The sequence below is a fragment of the Cavia porcellus genome, unplaced genomic scaffold, assembly GCF_034190915.1.
Source record: "Cavia porcellus strain 051 isolate PalLab524CR breed Dunkin Hartley unplaced genomic scaffold, mCavPor4.1 scaffold_11, whole genome shotgun sequence".
In the NCBI taxonomy this organism is placed as follows: Eukaryota; Metazoa; Chordata; class Mammalia; order Rodentia; family Caviidae; genus Cavia; species Cavia porcellus.
In genome coordinates this window covers 7,767,783-7,787,528 of record NW_026947494.1, presented here as the reverse complement: position 1 = coordinate 7,787,528, position 19,746 = coordinate 7,767,783, and the positions used below count along the sequence as shown (strand labels likewise).

The following is a 19,746-nucleotide window of genomic DNA, read 5'->3' as shown; positions in this document are numbered from 1 at the left end:
TGTTAAATCAGAAGTTGGTGGCCATGCTGGGGAGCTAAATTTAGCACATGAAGAAAAAGGATCTGTAACCAGTCATATCTGTTCTCCTCAAAGATGTTGAAAGATGCTTGTGAAATCTTACTCCTGGCCATGGTGGCGCCCGACTGTGAACCCAGCACCGGGTAGGCTGAGGCGAGAGGATTGCTGCAAGTGGGAGGCCAGCCGGGGTTACACAGTGAGTTTGAGACCAGCCTGGAACACAGGGAGACCCTGTCTCAAAAGGGAAGCACAGCTGGGGATTTAGCTCAGTGGTGTAGGCGCCATGAATTCCCCGGTACCAACAAACAAACAAACAAACAAACAAACAAAAGTGAAGCACACAAACAAGAGAGCAGACTCATGGCAGCTCTGTGGCCGTAGGAAACCATGTCCACCAGAAGGGTGCCCAGCACGCACCGTCTTGTGCTGCAGTCTCCCCTCCGGTCTGAGAAGGTGTCCCCTGCTGATGGCCACGCTTCCTCGTGCCAGTGAGAGACCAGCACCTGGCCCTCTCATCCTCCCCTTCCGTCCATTGAAACCAGTCTCACTGCCCAGCCACAGCGCCCTCGCCCGACCTGCCTGCCTCTCTCAGGGCTTGAACCCTAGACTTTCACATGGGAGTATGTCCTCAGCTGTCCTTTTATTAGAGACAGGGTCTCCCTGACTCGGTAAGTTGCCCAGGCTGACCTCCAATTGTGATCTTCCTGCTTCAGCCTCCCAGAGTGTTGGGAGTCCAGCCTGGGTCAGAGGACCAGAACACAAAATTCAGGGTGTGTATACTCGCTCTGTGTGTGTGTGTGTGTGTGTGTGTGTGTGTGTGTGTGTGTGAGATGTGTGAAATGTATAGTAGTTTATTTTTAAAAACTAGTCTCACAGTGATTCACAGTGGAGAAATGACATGTCCCAGGAGCCAGCCAGGGCCTAGAAGTCCAGGCTGGCAGTCTCCCCGCTCGGCCTTCCTCTCCGGTGGCCCGGGCTTTCCCGGGACAGGAATCTGGGTCACAGCCAGGGCTCCCCGGCTCCGCCCTCCCTCCTCCCCTCTGTGTCGCCGAGGCTCCGTGTCTCAGGGTCCTCAGGCGCGGGACAGGGTGACAGGGTAGGTGCGGGGCGCTGGGGGCGGGCAGGGTGCAGGGACAGGAGGGCTGGTCTGGCTGCCTGGCCAGCGCGGGGAGCTCAGCCTCATGGTGCAGTCCGCTCTCCCTTCAGCGTGCACTTTGCTGCTCCCTTCCTGTTTCCGCCGCTGGGGACCGACTGGGGCCTGGGGTGCCAGGCAAGCACCGTCCTGGAAGCCACCCCGCCCCGCGGCCGCACTCTGAAAGTCACACTGCACACACACAGTCCAGCCTTGAGGACGGCATGCGGTGCAGGGCGCCCTGCCTCTGCGGGGGCTATTTCGGATTTGAAGTTGGGGAGCCGTGGGCGGGTTTGCAGGGAGCCGCGGTGCACACTGTGGGCGTCCTTGTCTGGGAGACAGCACTGTCCTGTTAAGTGACACCCTAGCTGCGGTGGCCTTGCCAGCCAAGGGACAGAGTACAGTTTGCAGCATGCGGCCCAACTTGGGCCGGGGCCAGGCCTTGCTGACTGACACCGAGTCCTGAGATTGCCACCGACAGGAAAGGCCACCTGTTGTTTTCAGAGCCCTTTTAACAGAAGGCAGCCAGGATGAGCCCCGGGCACAGCGGGAAGGGGCGAGCCTGTGCCCAGAGGCTGTGGCTGTGGCATGCAGCTCCTGGGGGGAAGCCATGGGAGCCCCGTGCTCTATGCAGAGCACAGTTGTGGTCACTCAACCTTTTTATTTTTTAAAGAATTGGCCCAATTTCCCCAATGCAGGGTTGAAAATCAGTTCTGAGCACTGGCAGTGTTTAACCAGCAAGGGCAAACAGCCTGGCAGCCTCCGCTTCGGACGCTGCGTCTCGGTGTCATTTTATCTTGGGGGGACCTGGAGCCCCAGCCCAGACTTCTGTGCTTCTCACAGTTCCGCTCTGCCAAGGCGCTGCTGACTGCTTCTGGTGGGGGACTTTGTCCCCTGTAGAGTGTGACTTGTGGCCTATAAAGCTGGGCACACACCTGGGTCACACCTCACCGCCCCCCTCTGACTCTGCTGTGGCCGCTGCTGCTCCTACACTGAAGGTAGGAGCAAGACTTGAGGGAACCGCAGGTCCTCAGGGGTTCAAGAGGGAGGTCAGGAAGTTGACTGCATGCATTGGGAGGGCTGCGGGCTGCAGGGCAGGAGGCCCTGCTGGCTCCCCTGACTCTGCAGAGGTGCGGGTAGGCATCGAGGGTGGGTGGAGGTGCTGCTGAGTGCCAGGCCAGTGGGTGCTGGGCCCGCTCTCCAGGGGACCGGGCTGTACCGTGCTCAGGGGCGTGGGTCTTGCACCAGGTTGACAGGGACGTTGGGGGGCTTCCTGTGGTGCAGCTACTGTGGAAGCTTGCCGCAAGTCGCAGGTTGTGCTGCCAGGTATGCAAGGTGTGCTCCCTATGCAAGGGCCTTCCCGGCCACTCTTGTGCCAAGTGTCCTAAACTGGAGATCACAGGCCTGATCCCATAGAGCCCATGCTGTGGCCCTAACACATCTACCCTGAGAAGCGTCCATTGTTTGGAACTGGGGATTGAACCCTGGGCCTGTGCAATTTTTTTTTGTCTTTTTGAGACAGGGTCTCAATTTCAGGCTGGTCTTGAACTCACTTTGTAGCCCAGGCTGGCTTCTAACGCATAGTGATCCCCCTGCCTCGGCCTCCCGAGTGCTGGGATTATAGGCTGCACCACCATGCCTGGTTGCTGTTCTTTAAACTGTGAGACAGGCTCTTACCAAATTGCTAAATTGTGCAATTTGGGTTTGAATCTGAGATCTTCTTGCCTCAGCTTCCCAGAGAGGTTGGATTATGGGTGCACCATCACACCCCAAAAAAAGCCTCATTTGACACACGTGTGATTAGGACCCCTCGGGCATATCAGATGCAAGAGCCTCTGCCCCTTAGAGGAGGCAACCACAACCACATTGCTCTTCTGTAGGTCGAGGGACAAGAGAAGGAATCTGGGGTGTGGGTGGAGAAGTCCCGGTCACAGACAGCTTTGCCTGCTGGGCTGTCTGCTTCCGGCCCTGGTCCTGGTATCCCAGAGGTTCTGCAGCTCTGTAAGTCACAGTAACGAACAGACTGCCTGTCTCTCAGGGAATTCAGTGGCCTTCTCCCCTGCCTGAGAGAAGGCCTCCATTTGTTTTTATTTTTTCTTTTCTTCTCTTTTTTTTCATCTTGAAACAGAGTTTCACTATGTAGGTCAGGCTGGCCTTGAATTCACTATGTCACCCAGACTGACCTCAAACTCACGGCAATCTTCCTGCCTCGGCCTCCTGAATGCTGGGATCACAGGGGTATGCCACTGCACTGGGCTGATCTTATCTTAGCTCAATACATTTACAAAGACCCCTTCCCTCTCTTTTAGTGTGTGATACTGGGGATTGAACCCAGCCATTCACGAGCAGCTACACCTCCATCCTTTTAAAATAATTTTATGTTTGACTTTGAGTCAGTGTCAAAAAGCATCACGAGGCCTGGGCTGGCTTCCAACTTGCAATTCTCCTGCTTCAGCCTCCCCAGTAGCTGGGAGTACAAGCATGTGTCACCGACAGGGATCGATTACGTTGCTTCCACCACATTAACGCCACTGAGAAAGTCCTCCTGTTACCTCCCACCCTCCTCTCTGCACGGCTCCCTCCTCTCCTTTCTGGCCACCATGTGCTAAGCGGGTATGCTCCGCCAGGCCCTCCCACCCGCTCTTCCTGCCCTGGAGCCGCCAGCCACGGACTAAACCCGCAAACCGTAAGACTAACCCTCTGCTCTTCTGGGCTGCTGGTGCCAGCACTGTGTCCTGCAGCAGGCAAGGATCTCCTTCATCTGCCACTTGGCTGGCCGTGCTAGCAGCTCTCTGGGTTTCCGTGGATGCACACCCGCCTTCCCTGCAAGGGCACTTTCTCTCCGTGGTGACAGGCGTCCAGTCAGTCTGCAAGCTGTGCAGTGCCTTGGCAGTTTCCTTAAGCACTGGTGACCTTGAGTACCTTTCCATATACTTAGGAATCATTCAGGTGTAGTTATTTTTGGGGGTTCTGGGGGTTAAACCCAGGGCCTTTGCACTGAGCAGCATCCCTAGTCTCACAAAGTCACTGAGTTATCCAGGCTAGGCTTGCACTTGTGATCTTCCTGCCTCAGCCTCCTGAGTGCAATGCTTTTCCCTTTATGGTTGGTTAAAAAGAAGATGAAATGTGTGAAGCGTCTTCTTCACGGTGTACATGGCTTGGGTCTCCCCTAAGAAATGGTCCCCAGCTGAAGGAGAAGCACCGCATTTTCTCCGAGAAGTTTCATTTTGTTTCTGCCACTCGGATTTCTAAGCACCTGACTGGACTGGGGGCGGAGGTGGGCAGAGGTCCCCTGGGCCTCCTGTGCTCCGCGGTGGCGCCCCCCTCCTGCCCCGCTGTTCTGCACGGTCCTCCGCAGACCCACCGTGACCCTGGCCCTGGTGTGGCTCACCTGCCTGGCTCCGGCCGCCAGCATCCTCTTGCTGGCCCTGTGTCCCTTCCGAGCCCTCTCCTGCCCTGTTAACTTGGTTCAGTGAGAGATAGAGCTACTGGGAAAGCCCGGCCAGGACCAGCAACGCACGTGTCACACCCATCACCAGGACCAAGACCCCAGCTCAGGCTGAGGTCTCTGAAGTCCCTGCGGCCGCCCAGCGCCTCCCGCGGGTGGGTCCCGAAGGTGCCCCCATTCCTGTCTTTCTGAGTGGCTGGGTGGATATACGGATTTGTGTCTCTGGTCCTGGGTCTGTTCCATTGATTGATTTATCTGTGTTTCCAGAAGTAAGTAGCTCTTAATTTTGTTTCCTGCTCTGTAGCTTGAATCCAAGGCCTTTGTTTGAACTATACCCCAAGTCTTCTTCTTTTGGTTGAAACACTGTCTTTTTGGGGCTGGGGATACAGCTCAGTGGCCCAGCGCCTACCAGACAAGCCCAGGGTTCTGAGTTCAGTTCAGTACCAAAAATAAATAAATAAATTTTTTAAAAAACTCTCTTTTTGAGTTGCTAAATTGCCCAAGCCAGCCTCAGACTTGAGATCCTCCTGCTTCAGCTTCCCAAAGTGCTGGGATTAACAGTTGTGCGCCACGATCCCTGGCTACTGTAGCACTTTGATGGGCCGTCTCCATGATTCTTACCTCTTACTCTTCTTCTATAATTTTTATTATAAATAATATGAAATCCCTTGCTAGAATTTTGGTTGTAATTGCACCAAAGTTAGAGGTTTATTTGAAGCAAGGTGGCATCTTTACAAACACTGACTCTTTTTTTTTTTTTTAAAAATAAAGTTCCTTTAGTTATTTAATTTTTATTTTGTGGGTAGCAGGAATCGAACTCAGGACCTTGCACTTTCTAAGCAGACACTGCGCCACTGAGCTGTATCCAAGGCCTCAGATGCCGATTGTTTGAGTCACTGATGTTAGCATGCTGTGTGCCTTCATTTACTTAGTTCTCTATCTGTCCTTGGTATTAAACAGTCAGCTTCCTTTAAATGACTTGGACATCTATTGTTAGCGTTGTATCCTTATCTGACAAATGTTGGTATCTGGTGGTGTTACATAAACATTGCGTTTATTTTCCTTTGTGTTTTGAAACTGGGTCTCATGATTCTCTGCCTCAGCCTCCTGAGTGCTGGGTTCCAGGTGTGCACTGCCATGACTGTTTTCAAAGCCGTTCTCTGATGCCTCATGGATAAGAAAGCTCTTGACTTTTGTGCAGAGTCTTGCGGTCTTTCTGGTTTTTTTGTGTGCATGACCTTGCAGTTTCTGCAGGGCTAATCATAAGCCAGAGGACAGTGATGTTTCTTTCCTCCAAACCCTCTTTAAAATTTAACTTCATTGCCTTTTACATTTAAAGCCTTTTATGAGTTCTCTTCTGTGGCCTGTTACCTCGCAGGACCCTCAGGCACAGATGCTCCATCCTCTTCCTGGCTTGAGAAGAGTGGGTGGGCGCCCTCGGGCTCTGAGGTGCTGGCTTCCAGCCTGGGTGCTGCCATCACAGTGCATGCAGCGGCCACTCAGACTTCCCTGCGGTGGGCTGGGGCGTGGTGGAGGGCTGGCTTAGCGTGTGTGGGGTCTGGGTTAGATCTCTAGCACCGCAGCACCAAAACCAAAACCACGCACATAAACTAGGCGTGGTGGAACACACCGGTCATCCCAGAACTCAGGAGGCTGAGGCAGGAGGATCATTGCATGGTCCAGACCGCCCAGAACTACAATGTGAACTCAAGGCCAGCCTGAACTGCATTTCGAGACCCTGCCTCAAAAAACAAACAAACAAAACACACGCACACACGCACACACACACACACACACACACACACACACACACACACACGGGCACCTTCCCGTGCATTCTTGCATGGCGCTAGCTCAGTGCACGGCATCCTGGAAGGACAGACTCTTGCTGGTGTCCCTTCTCAAGTGATCATGTGAACACTGATGCCACAAGACCGGGGACCCCGGCCTCATGATTTCACTTAACATTAATCCCTCCCTCCAAACAGAACTGCAAACAGGAGCTACGACTTTGACACACAAGTTTGTCTTCAGGGCTGGGCATGGCCCCCAGGGAAGCCCCACCACGAGCCCCACCCCAGCCCTTTCTTACTTTTTATTTTGAGGCAAGGCCTCCTTGAGAGTTGTCTGGACTGGCCCGGAACCTGTGATCTTCCTGCCTCTGCCTCCCTCCGTGTTGGAATGAGGGTGTGCGCCCCGCACCTCGCTGTACGTGTGGATGTCAGGTGATGCAGACGCTCAGCCCCGACCTCTGCTGCATTTCATCCCGGTGCTCGCCCTTCATCTGTTGCTATGGTGATGCAGACCCGTCTCATTTCTAGTGTTGTGGGTTACAGTGGGTGACTGAGGCCCCTTCTCTCATTCCCGACGTCATCGCCACCTGTTTACTTGCAGTGCATCCCAGAGCCTGTGTCCAGATCTCATCTGGGAATCTTGTACCTAAATTCCTAAGGGCGGGGTCACAGAACCTTCTCATTCTCACCTTCGGCTTGCCCAGTTTTCATATCTAAGATGTAGCCTATTTTATTTCTTGCAAATTCAAATCTATGCATGATTTTTTGTGTCTTTTTGAGATAGGGTCTCACTATGCAGTTCAGGTTGGCCTTGATCTCACTTTGTAGCCCAGGCTGGCCTCAAATTCGAAGGGATCCTCTTGTCTCAGCCTCCCGAGTGCTGGGATGACAGGTGTGTGCCACCACACCTGGTTCTGACTTTTTTTTATTGTTTGGGTTGGTGAGTATTTTGCCCACTGGGTTCCCAACTCTGACTGGCTGTTGTGGGAAAGGTTGAAACTTGGAAACATGGAAAGATTAGTATGGCAAACACACGCACACTGCTTGCTGGCTTCTGTGGTTCCTGGCAGTTTGCTGGATCCCTTTGTGAATCCATAGGTGTGCGGTGCTCGTGTGTATGTTATGAGCCAATGAAGGATGATCCAGCCTAGGATACACTGTAGAAAGTGCCATATGTTACCCCCAGGGCTCGAGGGCATGTCTCTGTGGGCAGGAGCACCCTCCTACGTGAGCCCTGCAACTGCACCTTATCCCACTTGTAAAACTAATATCAGTGTGGAACAGCAGCTGGCACCTGTGCCCCTGCCCTGCCCGCTCACATGGCTCTGATATCAGCTCTTGAGTCTGTACCAGGACCTCACTGAAGTTCCCTCAAGATAACGGGCGTGTCTTTCTTTCTTTCTTTCTTTCTTTCTTTCTTTCTTTCTTTCTTTCTTTCTTTCTTTCTTTCCTTCTTTCTTTCCTTTCTTTCTCTCTCTCTCTCTCTCTCTCTCTCTCTCTCTCTCTCTCTCTACCAGGGATCGAACTCATGACCTCGTGCTTGCAAGGCAAGCGCTGACGCCGCTGAGCTAAATTCCTGGCCCCTACTAATTTCTTATAGTATTACAGAGTTTGGCTTTTTGGTTCATGCTTGTTTAGCAGGCTGGGGATTGAACTCAGGGCCTCATGAACGCCAGTCATGTGTTCCACCATGGCACGACACCCTAGCCCCTTACGGAGAAAAACATTTTTTTCTTTCTTTTTATTTTTTGAGACAAGGTCTTCTTCTCTAGCTCAGGCTCACCTTGAATTCCCCATGCAGCCCAGCTGGCTTTGAACTCCTGAAGATCTATCAAGGGCTGATCCAACCCCTGGATAGCTGTGCAGTGAGGGGACATCTGAGAATGAAAAAATGACAAAAGATAGCACTCAAGGTACAGGGACCCAGATTGGCCCCACTCTAGCAGACAGGCTCACCAGTCTCTGTATCTGGCCTGCAGCCCCAGCGAGCCACCAGGGTGCTCTGTGTGGAGCAGCGGCCGCCCCAGACAGGGAAAGGTCAGAGTGGAGCTCGTTCCTCCCTCCGACCCCAGCAGATGTTACCCAGCCTCAGGAGCTGTGGTCAGGAGCCTTCTCTGTGCATCCAGGAAGCACGGCGGCCTCCCACCGGCTTCTCTGACCCTAAAGCAATGTAGCACCAGCCTGGAGATGACAGGATCCAGGTCACACAGCCTGGGCCCCGACAACAACCCTCCTGCCTCAGCCTCCTGAATTCTGGGGTTAGGGGTGTGTGCCACCATGCCCCGTTAGAGAAAACATCTTATGTCACTTTTCATTCCAGAGGTTGGCCCACTGTGTGTGTGTGTGTGTGTGTGTGTGTGTGTGTATCTTTATTTTCAGTGTTCCTAGAGATATACCTACTGTGTAACTCTTCAAGGAGTCAGATTTTAACCTTGCAGGATTTTCTCTACTGTTGATTTTCCCTTCCTTATTTTTCCTTTTGGGTTCACTGTGTTCAGAGAGTGTGTCCTTTCCAGAATGTGTCTGTGGGAAGCCTAACCCGCAAGGTGATGGTGCAAGGGGTGATCAGTCAGGTTGGAGGAGCTGTTAGACAGGGCCAGCGTCCTTAGGAAAGAGGTGTGGCCCTGTCCTCCCCTGGCGAGGAGGGGGAAGGCACTGCCTGGGAACCAGAGTGGCTGACCCGGAGTCTGCTATGGTCTTGATCCTGGGCTTCTCAGCCTCCAGAAGGAGAGAACTGCACATTGGTGTTTATGAGCTGCTAGTTGATCCATTTCACCAGGGCAGCAGAAGGGACTCAGATGGGGTTTATCTTGGTTTTTTGACCTCTAAGTTCTTTGTTGTTGTTTTTTTGGTACTGACCTGGGATCGAACTCATGACCTTGAGCTTCCAAGCAGGCACTGTGCTGTGGAGCTATATCCCTTCTCTACACTCCAGTGCATTGAGTGTATCAGCTTTTGCTAGTGTTCCTTCATTGTGAATCAGCTCTAAGTCTTTTGAGTTTTTATTATAATTTCATCACACTTATATAACATCTTTTATGTAAAACCTCTCTTGGGGGCTGGGGGGTGCAGCTCAGGGATACAGTGCTTGCCTTAGCATATGGGAGGCCCTCGCTCAATTAGCAGCACTACAAAGAAATTGCAGTGGAAACTTGCATGGTGGGTTAGTGCCTTTCTTTTCTTGTTGCTGGGATGCAATACCAGCACCCACAAGTTGAAGAAGGAAAGGGTGATTTGGCTCAGTCCACAGTTGGCTGGCTCCAAGGCAGAGGGGCATCACAGAGGAGAAACAGTCCCTGGCAGGGCAGCAGGAAGAGGGCGGAGTTAGACCCTCACAGGCCACGCCTACAGTGACTCAGCTCTTCCAATCAGGCTTCACCTCCTAATAGCCAGCCAGTTAGGAGCCCTGGTAACCCAATCACCTTTCAGGAGCCCCACTCAGAGCCAGGAGGCTTTGCCGGGAGGTCCACATGTCAGCCATCACAGCTGGTGTGCGGGGAGTTTGGTAGCCACTGGGCTCTGCAGGGAAGCCAATACTTGCTGCTTGTTAGTGAGGAAGTGTTCCAGGTTTTTGATGGAATGAATTCTAGTTTCACTTTTGACAATTTCCCCTCACTTTTTTTTTTTTCTCCCCTAGTAGTACCTGTCTGTGACACTCAGGACATAGGCTCACACAGGGACACGCATGTCACATCTTGATCATCTCTGAATCCCAGTGTCCCACACCATCCCTCCCTCCAGCTCTCCATTCTGACCCTCTTTCCTTCTTTTCTCCAAACCCGTTCTTTGGCTCACTGCTGCCCTGACTTGTTATTTTAATCTCCAGTTCATTGGTTTCTGCACCGATTTTGCTCTTCCTTTCCCTCTGTTAATTTCCGATCTGGGTTGTCCTGTGTTTCTAGGGCCTTGAGAGGCGTCTCAGTGACCCCTTTGGGATCCACTCCTTTTCTGTGGCCTTCATAGCTTTGGCCTTCTCTCTAGACTGAACCCCCGTTTTAGACACAGTCCAGTCTGAGAGTCCACCCTAATGAGCGGATTGATGTGTTCACATTTACCTGGGTTCAGCATTTATGCAAAGGTTTCGTGCTTCACAGTTAACACATTTTAAATTATTTTTTCCCTGCTTCCTGTTTTGGTTGACGGCACTGTTGCAGGTCTGCCCTCGGTGACGGCCGCTACTGGCTCTGCGAGGATGGTCTGCTTGTCACTGCTGAGGGTGGTTTTCCGAGTGATGTCCAGGCCGGACTGGGCCAGGCTGACCTTTCCGGCCTGGGGTGCAGAAGTCTCCCTGCAAAGTGGATCTGGAGTTCTGCGGTTTCTGTGGCCTGGGGTCGGTTGTTCTAGTTCTTTCTCGGCCTTGGCGTTCCAGTGTGACACTGGGGGACGATGTAAACCTGGCATGGCTTCTGCTCCCACCCCACTCAGAACTGAGGGTGAGATGAGCATCTTTTCAGTACTTCTATGCCTGGGTGACACCCTGTTTTCCTGTTTTGCCCCCCGCCCCAGATGTGAACGTTGGGGAGCTCACACTGCAGGGGCGGCCACTGTCAGCAGTGCTCTGGGTCTGGCGCTGTCCCCCACATCACTGGTCTCTTGTCATCTCCCTGTCTGGCTCTCAGCTTCCCTCCTGGCTTTGGCCCTCTGCAGGACTGGGCGTACCTGGGTCACCTTTCTGGAAAGCACTACCGTAGAGGTTTGAGTTGATAACTGGCTGCACTGAATCTGTGTTTGCAGCGTTTGATGTAGAAACAGGTCCTTAGGAACGTTCTCACCGCTAAAATTATCAATTTTTCCCACAATAAGTGCCGTAGACGGGGTTGCAATGAACCTTTCCCCAGGAATCCGGTTGGTGTACTGGTTCTGTGACCTGTAGTTTTGGGCCATTCAGAATGACACGTGTCTTCTCTCCTGGCTTGGCTGACTGCAGGACCCACGATGGCCAACGAAGCAAACCCTTGCCCGTGCGACATCGGCCACCGGCTGGAGTACGGGGGGATGGGCCACGAGGTGCAGGTGGAGCACATCAAGGCTTACATCACCCGGCCCCCAGCTGACCAGGGAAGAGCTGTCATTGTGGTGCAGGACATCTTTGGCTGGGAGCTGCCCAACACCAGGTACATGGCCGACCTGATCGCAGGAAATGGATACACGTACGTATGAAATGGTTTCTTCCCTTAAATTCATGTATGTTTCTGGGGTCCATTTGGTTCCTTTCAGACAGAAAGAAAGAGAAACAAAAACCTGACTATGACTATGCTATTCACAAAGACACAAGCAAAAGCCAGCTGGGCTGCACTCTCCTTCACACCAGCTGCTCCTTATTGCCCAATGTCGAGGGGACACAGTTGTTGTATGGGGTGACATAGCCACCTGCCCCCGTCCAGTCCATCCCTGGACTTCAGGTTCCCCTGGGAGTTCCTGGCCTAGCAGGTCTGGGGGACACTGGCTCCTCCACATCTATATCAGGGCTCCATAAGCAGACTCATGGGGGCTGAGATGAACCCACACCTGCCCCGACCCAGGCTCCTGGGCCAGCGTGGTCAGCCAGGCGTTGAGGATCATCCTGCAGGATCATAGCCTGCCTTGTTGGGACGGGTCTGGACATGGCACAGGGGGACCCTGCTCACCCCCTGGGGGTGATGCCTGTGCCTGATCAGATGGCCGTGCTTTTTGCGTTGGGCCCTGGGCATAGGGGTGTGTAGACTCTTTCTTCTCTGTAGCCTCAGAAAGCGGGGAGCCTGCGAACCCGGAGCAGCTCTTCCCCAGCTTCCTTTGCTTTTCACAAAAGGAGAGCCTGGAAATGTGAGGTGTACCAGCCCCTTTTCCTGCACAGGGAAGCTGCAGGGAAGGCCTGGTATCCGCTGTGGCATGGTGTGAGCCCCGTGCGAGCGGGAGGCTGTCTTCCCCTCCACGGTTCCCATGTCTGCATCCCTGGGTTCTCTCTGGAGGAGCAAGGATTCACCTTCAGGTCAATGAGTGACAGCGGACCCTGAGTGCCCCCAGCTTAGCCACAGCACTGACAGGGACCCCAGACCCCAGTCCCCTCAGCAGCCCTTGGTGTGGGACTGTGATGCCACTGCTTTGTGGCTCAGGAAACTGGGCTTTTGAGACAGAGGTCTCAGGTGCTCTGAGGAGGGTGCTGCAGGGCGCCTCTGTCTAGCCCAATGAGGGAGGCTCAAAAATGCAGTGACTGCTGCTGCCGAGCGCCATCCAACAGAAAGGCAAGCAGGTAAGAGCATGGTATCTTGTGCTCCTCTGCCTCATTCCCTGGATCTGTCCCTGGGAGCCCTGGGGCTCGACCCCAAAGGCAGGATGACTATGAAAGGGCAGGAGCGCAGCCCAAAACACTCAGGGCCTGGAGAGCTGCTAGGAAAGCCGGAGAAGATGGGATCAGTACGCTCATCAGAGGGGTGGGCAGGAGGGGGCATGGTGATGTCTTTTTGCTCTAACGCATTTAAAAAATTTTTTCCTTTTCAATCAGGTTTTATTGGTCTATTTGAGCTGCGCATAATGATCTTGTTCATATTTTTGAAGCCCACATCCTGGGGCTCACTAGTGACCCCTTGCTTGGTTGCACAGGCCCACCATTGCCCCCTACCCCCCACCCCAAAGCTAAAAATGAGCAAGGCTTGTGAAAGCCACCCTGTAGCTGGGGCCAACATGCCTGGAAACGCCTTCTGACTCAGGCTCCGCTGTCTGTCGGGTCCTGCACAAGGAGCCAGGTTCCTCCAGGTGCAGGAGGCTGCAGCCCTCTGAAGCGGGAACCAGGACGGGTCAGAGCCAATCTGGCCCCTGCCTTCCAGGGTGACAGGGGAGGTGACACGGACTCATGAGTCTGGATGTTCCGTCCTGTGGCCTCTTCTAGAACCTGCCGTAGACCTTGCCCTCTTGTGTCTGTGGCAGCCTGGGCGGAGGCTGGGAAAGTGCTTGGTCATGGTGACTGGCTTTGCCACCCAAAGGTGCCCTTGGCCTGAGTCTGATGACAAGGTGGGGGACTCTTGGGATAGCAGGAACCCTTGTGGCCATCTGTGCCTGGCCCCCGAGCCCCACGCTGGAACATCTCATTCCCCAGCCCCCGCGCCCATGGGCCCTGTCACCTCCTGGGCCTGGTTGTCCCTGGGCTGCCGCAGGCCGAGCACCTGCGCTTGTGAGACCCAGTGTCTGGCCAGCTGCAGCCAGAGGTGCCTGAGAGCTGCAGGGTTCCCTGCTCTGGGGCCCGAGTGGCCACCTCCTCAGGTCCTGAAGACAAACACACCAGGGCCCAGCCAGAAATGAGAATCTGTGAACTTCTGTACTTTCCAGAGCCATCGTCCCAGACTTCTTTGTGGGGAAGGAGCCGTGGAGCCCCTCTGGGGACTGGAACACCTTCCCCGAGTGGATCAAGTCCAGAGACGCCAGGAAGGTGGACAAGTGAGTCACCATGGCCCGGGTGGAGGGCAGGCAGCACCCCAGGGTCACCACAGCCAGGCAGGAAGGCAGGCAGCACCCCAGGGTCACCCACCCTCCACTGTTGCCCCACCCTGGGAGGGGACTTCGCCTGGCCCCACCCCGGTGTTGCAGTCTGAAGGCCTTCCTGCCAGGAGGCCAAGTGAATGGTGTGGGAGAGGTGACAGGGACCCATCCTGGGTACATAAGTGATCCAGAGAGCTGCTGGTTTATCAAATGAAAGCGGTGGCTCCTGGTTTCAAGAAAATCTTGGTCCATGGCTTGAGCTGATTCCAGGACTCATTCTCCCCACATCACTTAGCTCCACTTTGTGTGTGCTGGCTTCCTTCTGGGGCATCTATCAATCGCTTCTGGGTGGCAAGATGGCTGCAGCTGCTCTGGCCTTCCACTACCTGTCTCCCCACAACCCAGCAAATCTCATTTTTATTCTCTTGATTCTTATTGGTTCAGAAAGCCCTCCTGGAACCAATCCTTGTGGTCAGGAGATTTTCTGTCTTGATTGGCCGGGCTTGAGCGGCACACTGTACTCCAGGAACCAGAGACAGGGCCCTCTAGATGATGTGGCTGGCAAGGGGTGTCCAGAGATGGACTCCAGAAAATGGTATCTCCAGAAAATGGGAGCAGACCTGAGTAGTGAACATGGCTTGGCATCCCTTAAGTCTAAAAATTTTAATAGAAATGTCACCTTCGTTCTTGGCCCTCCCAAGTAAAGCAGTTATTCCCTATAGACAAGGAAAATTCAAAGCAAAATGACCCAAATGATCATTCATGCCTTACATTTTAAAATTTAATCACCACCTTTCTCTTTTTCGTGGTCCTGGGGTGAACTCAGGACCTTTGCACTGAGCTCCTGTCTTAGTTACTTCCTTATTGCTGGGACACAAATGCCCAACACCCACAAGTTAAAGGAGGAAAGGTTAACATTAGCTCAGGTTTGCAGTGATTTCAGCCTGCAGTCAGCTGGTGGCATGGCAGGGCAGAAACAGTCCATGGCAGGCAGGCAGCAGGGGACAGCAGCGGCAGCAGCAGCCGGTGCGCCTGTCCTTTGATGCCATCCACACCAGGATGCGGCTTCTGCCTTCCCTCAGTCCATGCAGTCACGTCCAGAACCTCACTAACCCCAGAGAGTGGACTAACCCAATACCACACACCTTAATCCAGCGTCACAGCCCCACGAGGCAGCTACCTCCCGAAAGCCCGCCTGAGTACACGAGGCTTTGGGGGACCCTCAGATGCGAGTTACGGTGTCTATATCCCCAGCCGTTTGTTTATTTTGAGACAGGCTTTCACTGAGTTGCTAAGTTGCCCAGACCAGCTTTGAACTTGTCATCCTCCTGCCTCAGCCTCCCAGAGTGCCAGGATACAAGTGTGTACCATGCCTGGCTTAATCACTGCTTTTGTAACTAGGAAAGAACTGCTTGCGCACAGTGGCACGATGTATTATGTACGTGCACATAAATCTGTTACGATTAAAAGAAAAAAGTGGCCATAGAGTTTTTACTTTTTTATTTATTTTTTGGTGTTTTGAGACAGAGTTTTACTATGTGGACACCAAGCTGGCCTCGAACTTACTGCAATCCTCCTGCCTCTGCCTCTTGAGTGCTAGAAGTATAAGCTAACCAATCCGTGCTAGCCCTGCCCTTTCAGGGGTTCATCAGGGAACCCTGGATTCCTGAGCCCCTCTTCCTTTCTTCTAGGGAGGTCGCTGCCGTCCTGCGCTACCTGAAACAGCAGTGTGGAGCCCAGAGGATCGGCATCGTGGGCTTCTGCTGGGGGGGCATCGTGGTGCACCACGTGATGACCAAGTACCCCGAGATCAGGGCGGGGGTGTCTGTCTACGGTGAGTCTCGGGGCTCTCTCAGTGATGGGCAGGGCTGGCCTCACCCGGGCTGCTTGCTGGGGGCAGCACGGGAAGGGGTTTGGGGATCTGAGCACAGAGCAGAGGTCCCAGGTCTGGGGCTGGGACACAGGGCGGCCTCTCCTCTGGAGGCTCTTGCATGTGCAGCATCCGCCCCTGAGCAGACAGCTGAGGGAACGCTGGGGCGGCTCCACTGTGCACACACACATGCAACGGAAATGGGAGGAAAACCCACTGGAGACATGGTAACATTCAGGGTGGCCAGAGGTGCGGCGGTGACAGGAGACCCCTCTGCCACAGAAATGGCAGCGTGAGCCTTCATGACAGCGAAGACATCATGAAGCTTTTACACTGATACTCGTGAAGTTTTTCTTGGTTTTGCTTTTTGTTTTTTGTCTTTTTGAGACAGGGTCATGCTGTGCAGTTCATGCTGGCCTGGAGCTCACTTTGTGGCCCAGGCTGGCCTTGAACTCATGGTGATCCTCCTGCCTCAGTGCATTATAGTCATGCACCACCACACCTGGCTTTAAAAATTATTACTAATTTTTTTTTATTTTTTTGAGTTTCTTTATGCAGTTCAGGCTGGCCTCGCACTCACAGCGATGCTCTTGCCTCAGCCTCCTGAGCGTGTAAAATAAAAGGGGTCTGGGGCATAAGCACCTGCCTGGCAAGCATGAGGTCATGAGTTCCATCCCCAGTACTTCCCCCAAAGAACAAAGCTTTTAAAACATTTATGTGTGGTTGTTTGGAGAGAGGATCTAGCTGTGTAGTCCAGGCTGGCCTTAAGCTCACAGGATCCCTCTGCACCAGCTTCCTGGGTGCAGAGATTATAGGTGTGTGCCACCATGTCCAGTCTGCATAGCTTTTATATTAGTGTATTACAAAGCTATGCTTCTTATTTTTTACAGCCGTGTACTCACATAATGTAGTATTATTTCAAACTCAATGTTTCAAGGCAACATCTGCAAAAATTAATGCAAAACACGGCTTTACAGTCCGCACTGCCTCTCACAGACGCACTGGTCTTTCACCAGCCACACTTCCATTTTTTATTTTTTATTAGCGAATGTGTGCAGTACCATGATGTTTACATAGCTTAACGATTTCTCTCTTTGGTACTTTCGCCTACTTTTAGCACCTGAAAAGCCCTGTTAAATATTTACCTACACAAAAGCAAGTAAGCCGCGGACCCAACCCTTCGTGAGCGAGCGCAGAGGCGCCCTTGAGCGGCCGCGGCAGCGGCGCCACCTGCTGGCTGCTGTGTGCAATCGCGCCGTGGAGTTGTGGGACTGGGCCCAGGGCAGCCAGGCTGTCCAGCGGCAGGGCGCCGGCTCTGCCAGCACGGCCAGGGGCGTGGGCGGCTTTCCTGGGACCCTGTCTCCTGGACAGGTGGGATTTACCGTGCTGTGCCGTGGCAGGAAGTCCGAGCTGGACGCAGGGGACATGAGTGTGACTGCCTGGACCCCTTTTTCCAGGCATTGTCCGGGATTCTGAAGACGTATATGACCTGAAGAACCCCACGCTGTTCATTTTTGGTGAGAAAGACCCTGTGATTCCCCTGGAGCAGGTAAGGCCGTCCCACCCCGTGCGTTTGCATTAACACCTCTCGGTCTTTCCGGTGAGTGTCAGAGGCTATCTGCGAGGCTCTGCTCCTTTGCCAGCTGTGAAGTGGTGCACACCTGTAACCCTGCACGCGGAGGCTGGGGCAGGAGGACTGGAAGCTGAAGGCCGGCCTGGGCCACGTGGAGGGGCTGCTTCTCAGAATGGAAACCAGGGAGGCTGGGTGTGGCCCGTGCTAGAGGCCCCTGGGCTTGCTCTCCGGTACTGGCCAGAAGAAAACACTACCAGTCACTGGGAAATCCTTACTAGTAACTCATGCTCAGTGAAAACCTCGCTCTGAGCTCGGCCTGGCAGCCCAGGTCCCGTGCCCTCAGGCCAGGCCGTGAGGGGCAAAGGCAGTGCTTGGTGTGCTGGGTGACCAAGGGAGGCTGTCTCCCCTCACCCGGACTCAGTGTCTTGCAGTGCTGGGGACTGAACCCCGTGGGTGCTGAGCTATGCCTGGGCTGTTGGGACTTTTTGATTCTGAGGCATGATACTAGCCCAGCCTAGGCTCAACTTTTGGTCCCCCTGCCCCAGCTGCCCAAGGGGCAGGGTTTACAGGAGCATAGCCCATGACTGGAGGTGCATGTTCTTCCTTTCGATGCTTCTGGGAACCTTACTCAGGCCTCTTGAATTCAAAGCTGTCTTGCAGCTGGGCTGCGTCTCCATGGCCCTAGATGCAGGTTTGATCTTGAGTATTTTCAGCTTGTGACAGGTTGCCTGGACACCCGGCCAGGGCAGCATACGTGCAGGACATCTTCACTGCTGTCCTGTCACTTCCATATTGCTGTCCTTTGTCAGTGCTGAGCACTGTGTTAGTTATGAGGTCAGCAGTAGAGAACCTGGTGTGGCTGTGGAGTAGGTCTACACTATAAAGCTGATGTGATGTCCTCATGAACACACACCCACCGCAGATGTACAGGATGCACCGTTACCAAGGGGATCTGGTGACATACAGCACTTGCCTATTTTGCCCCTCTTTCTGTTGATCAGCTCCTGCAGTCCGTATAAACGCATTTAGAACCGACAGACAGTGAACTTGAATCTATCTGTTAAGAATAATGCCTCTGTACACGAACACTGTTCTGTGTACGGTACCGAATGTCTCTACTAAAACGATTCCACACGCACACTCACATCCCACCATCACCAACCCTTCTGCCTGGCAGGTCTCTCTGCTGACCCAGAAGCTGAAGGAGCACTGCAAGGTGGCACACCAAGTGAAAACCTTCACCGGGCAGACCCACGGCTTCGTGCACCGCAAGAAGGAGGACTGCCAGGCGCCCGACAAGCCCTACATCGACGAGGCCAGGCGGAATCTAGTCGAGTGGCTGCATAAGTACGTGTAGCAGCGGTTGGGTGCAAACTTCTAAATCGCTTCATTTGGAAATTTGCCTCTGTACTTAGTTCATTGGAATTTTCTTTTTTAGTTGCAAAAAAATGTAGGGGCTGGGGATTTAGCTCAGCGGCATAAGCGCCTGCCTTGCAAGTGTGTGGTCAAGAGTTTGATCCCTGGTACCAATAAAAAAGAAAAAGACAAAAAAAAAAAAAATGTAAGGATGTTGAAGTTTGTTTCATCTGAAACACAAATTGGGAAGAAAATGTTAATGCATGGAAATCACCCTGAGCATGTGTATTAAGTGGACATTAAGGGGCTAGCAGTCTCTGGAGAACCTGAATGGGAGCAGGAATGGGGTTATGAGGGCCTGTCTGTGTGAGCTGGCTGCATCCTTCGCCACCCGTGGAGAACCCCGTCAGGACAAGCCCAGGCCTCCATCAGCTCTCCCTAGTTATCCTGCTCTTAAGTACACTCAAGTTCTCAATCCATGATGCTGAAATAAAGGTTCTACCGACCTGGTGACACCAACTAAGAGCTGGGTTTTTGTTGCTCTTTTCTTCCCCTTGAGCTAAAAGAAAAAAAACCATGGCCCGGTTAGTGCCCTGCCAGGGTGTTTTCCCAGACATGGTGTTGAGTCTCAGACTTTGGGCTGCTGCGTCCACTGGGTTGGCGATGCTGCTTCGAGGCACTGGGGACCTCACTGCCACCCGGTTACATCCCCAGCCATTTCCACTTTGAGACAGGCTTGCAGAGGTGCCCGGGCCGGCCTGACCTTCCAGTCCTGCCTCAGTCTGCTGAGCTGTTGTGTCCCCCTCTCACCCTGACAGGCTCCAGGTTTGGTCACACGTGTTTACAGTGCTTTTCCCAGGACCCTTTGGTTTGTGGACTGAGACACTGTCTTGTGGTGTTGCTCAGGCTGACACCAGGTGACTGTGAGGTGATTCTCACCTCAGCCTTGAGCAGCTGGGACCACAGGGGTACCCCACGGCACGCAGCACTCAGCCTGACGAGGAGCATGTGTGTGCATGGGCAGACATCCTGGGGCCTGTCTTATCATGTGGTTTTGGGCTGACTGAGGGGGCGCTCTCTGGGAGCCTGGAGTGGCAGTTACTC

General features: G+C 53.5%; 1 protein-coding gene across 2 annotated transcripts; it reads left to right on the top strand.

Annotated features, from left to right (window-relative positions):
- The first annotated feature begins 927 nt into the window (after nt 1-927).
- Cmbl (carboxymethylenebutenolidase homolog) lies at nt 928-19,165 on the top strand. Of its 2 annotated transcripts, none has more exons than XM_003466705.5 (6): nt 928-1,114; nt 11,319-11,541; nt 13,694-13,801; nt 15,535-15,677; nt 17,171-17,262; nt 18,464-19,165. In XM_003466705.5, the coding sequence occupies exons 2-6, from the start codon at nt 11,327-11,329 to the stop codon at nt 18,641-18,643; spliced, it is 738 nt and encodes a 245-aa protein (XP_003466753.1). In that variant the 5' UTR covers nt 928-1,114; nt 11,319-11,326; the 3' UTR covers nt 18,644-19,165. The 2 variants fall into 2 exon arrangements, with proteins under 2 accessions (XP_003466753.1, XP_013004735.1); XM_013149281.3 differs by lacking the exon at nt 928-1,114 and adding an exon at nt 1,831-2,148.
- The last annotated feature ends 581 nt before the right edge of the window (nt 19,166-19,746 follow it).

Bases quoted from the DNA above. Each gene is read 5' to 3' on its own strand.
- Cmbl (XM_003466705.5), top strand. From the start codon at position 11,327: ATGGCCAACGAAGCAAACCCTTGCCCGTGCGACATCGGCCACCGGCTG. The intron at 13,802-15,534 runs GTGAGTCACCAT...CCTTTCTTCTAG, and splicing joins GACGCCAGGAAGGTGGACAA to GGAGGTCGCTGCCGTCCTGC. The intron at 15,678-17,170 runs GTGAGTCTCGGG...CCCTTTTTCCAG, and splicing joins GGCGGGGGTGTCTGTCTACG to GCATTGTCCGGGATTCTGAA.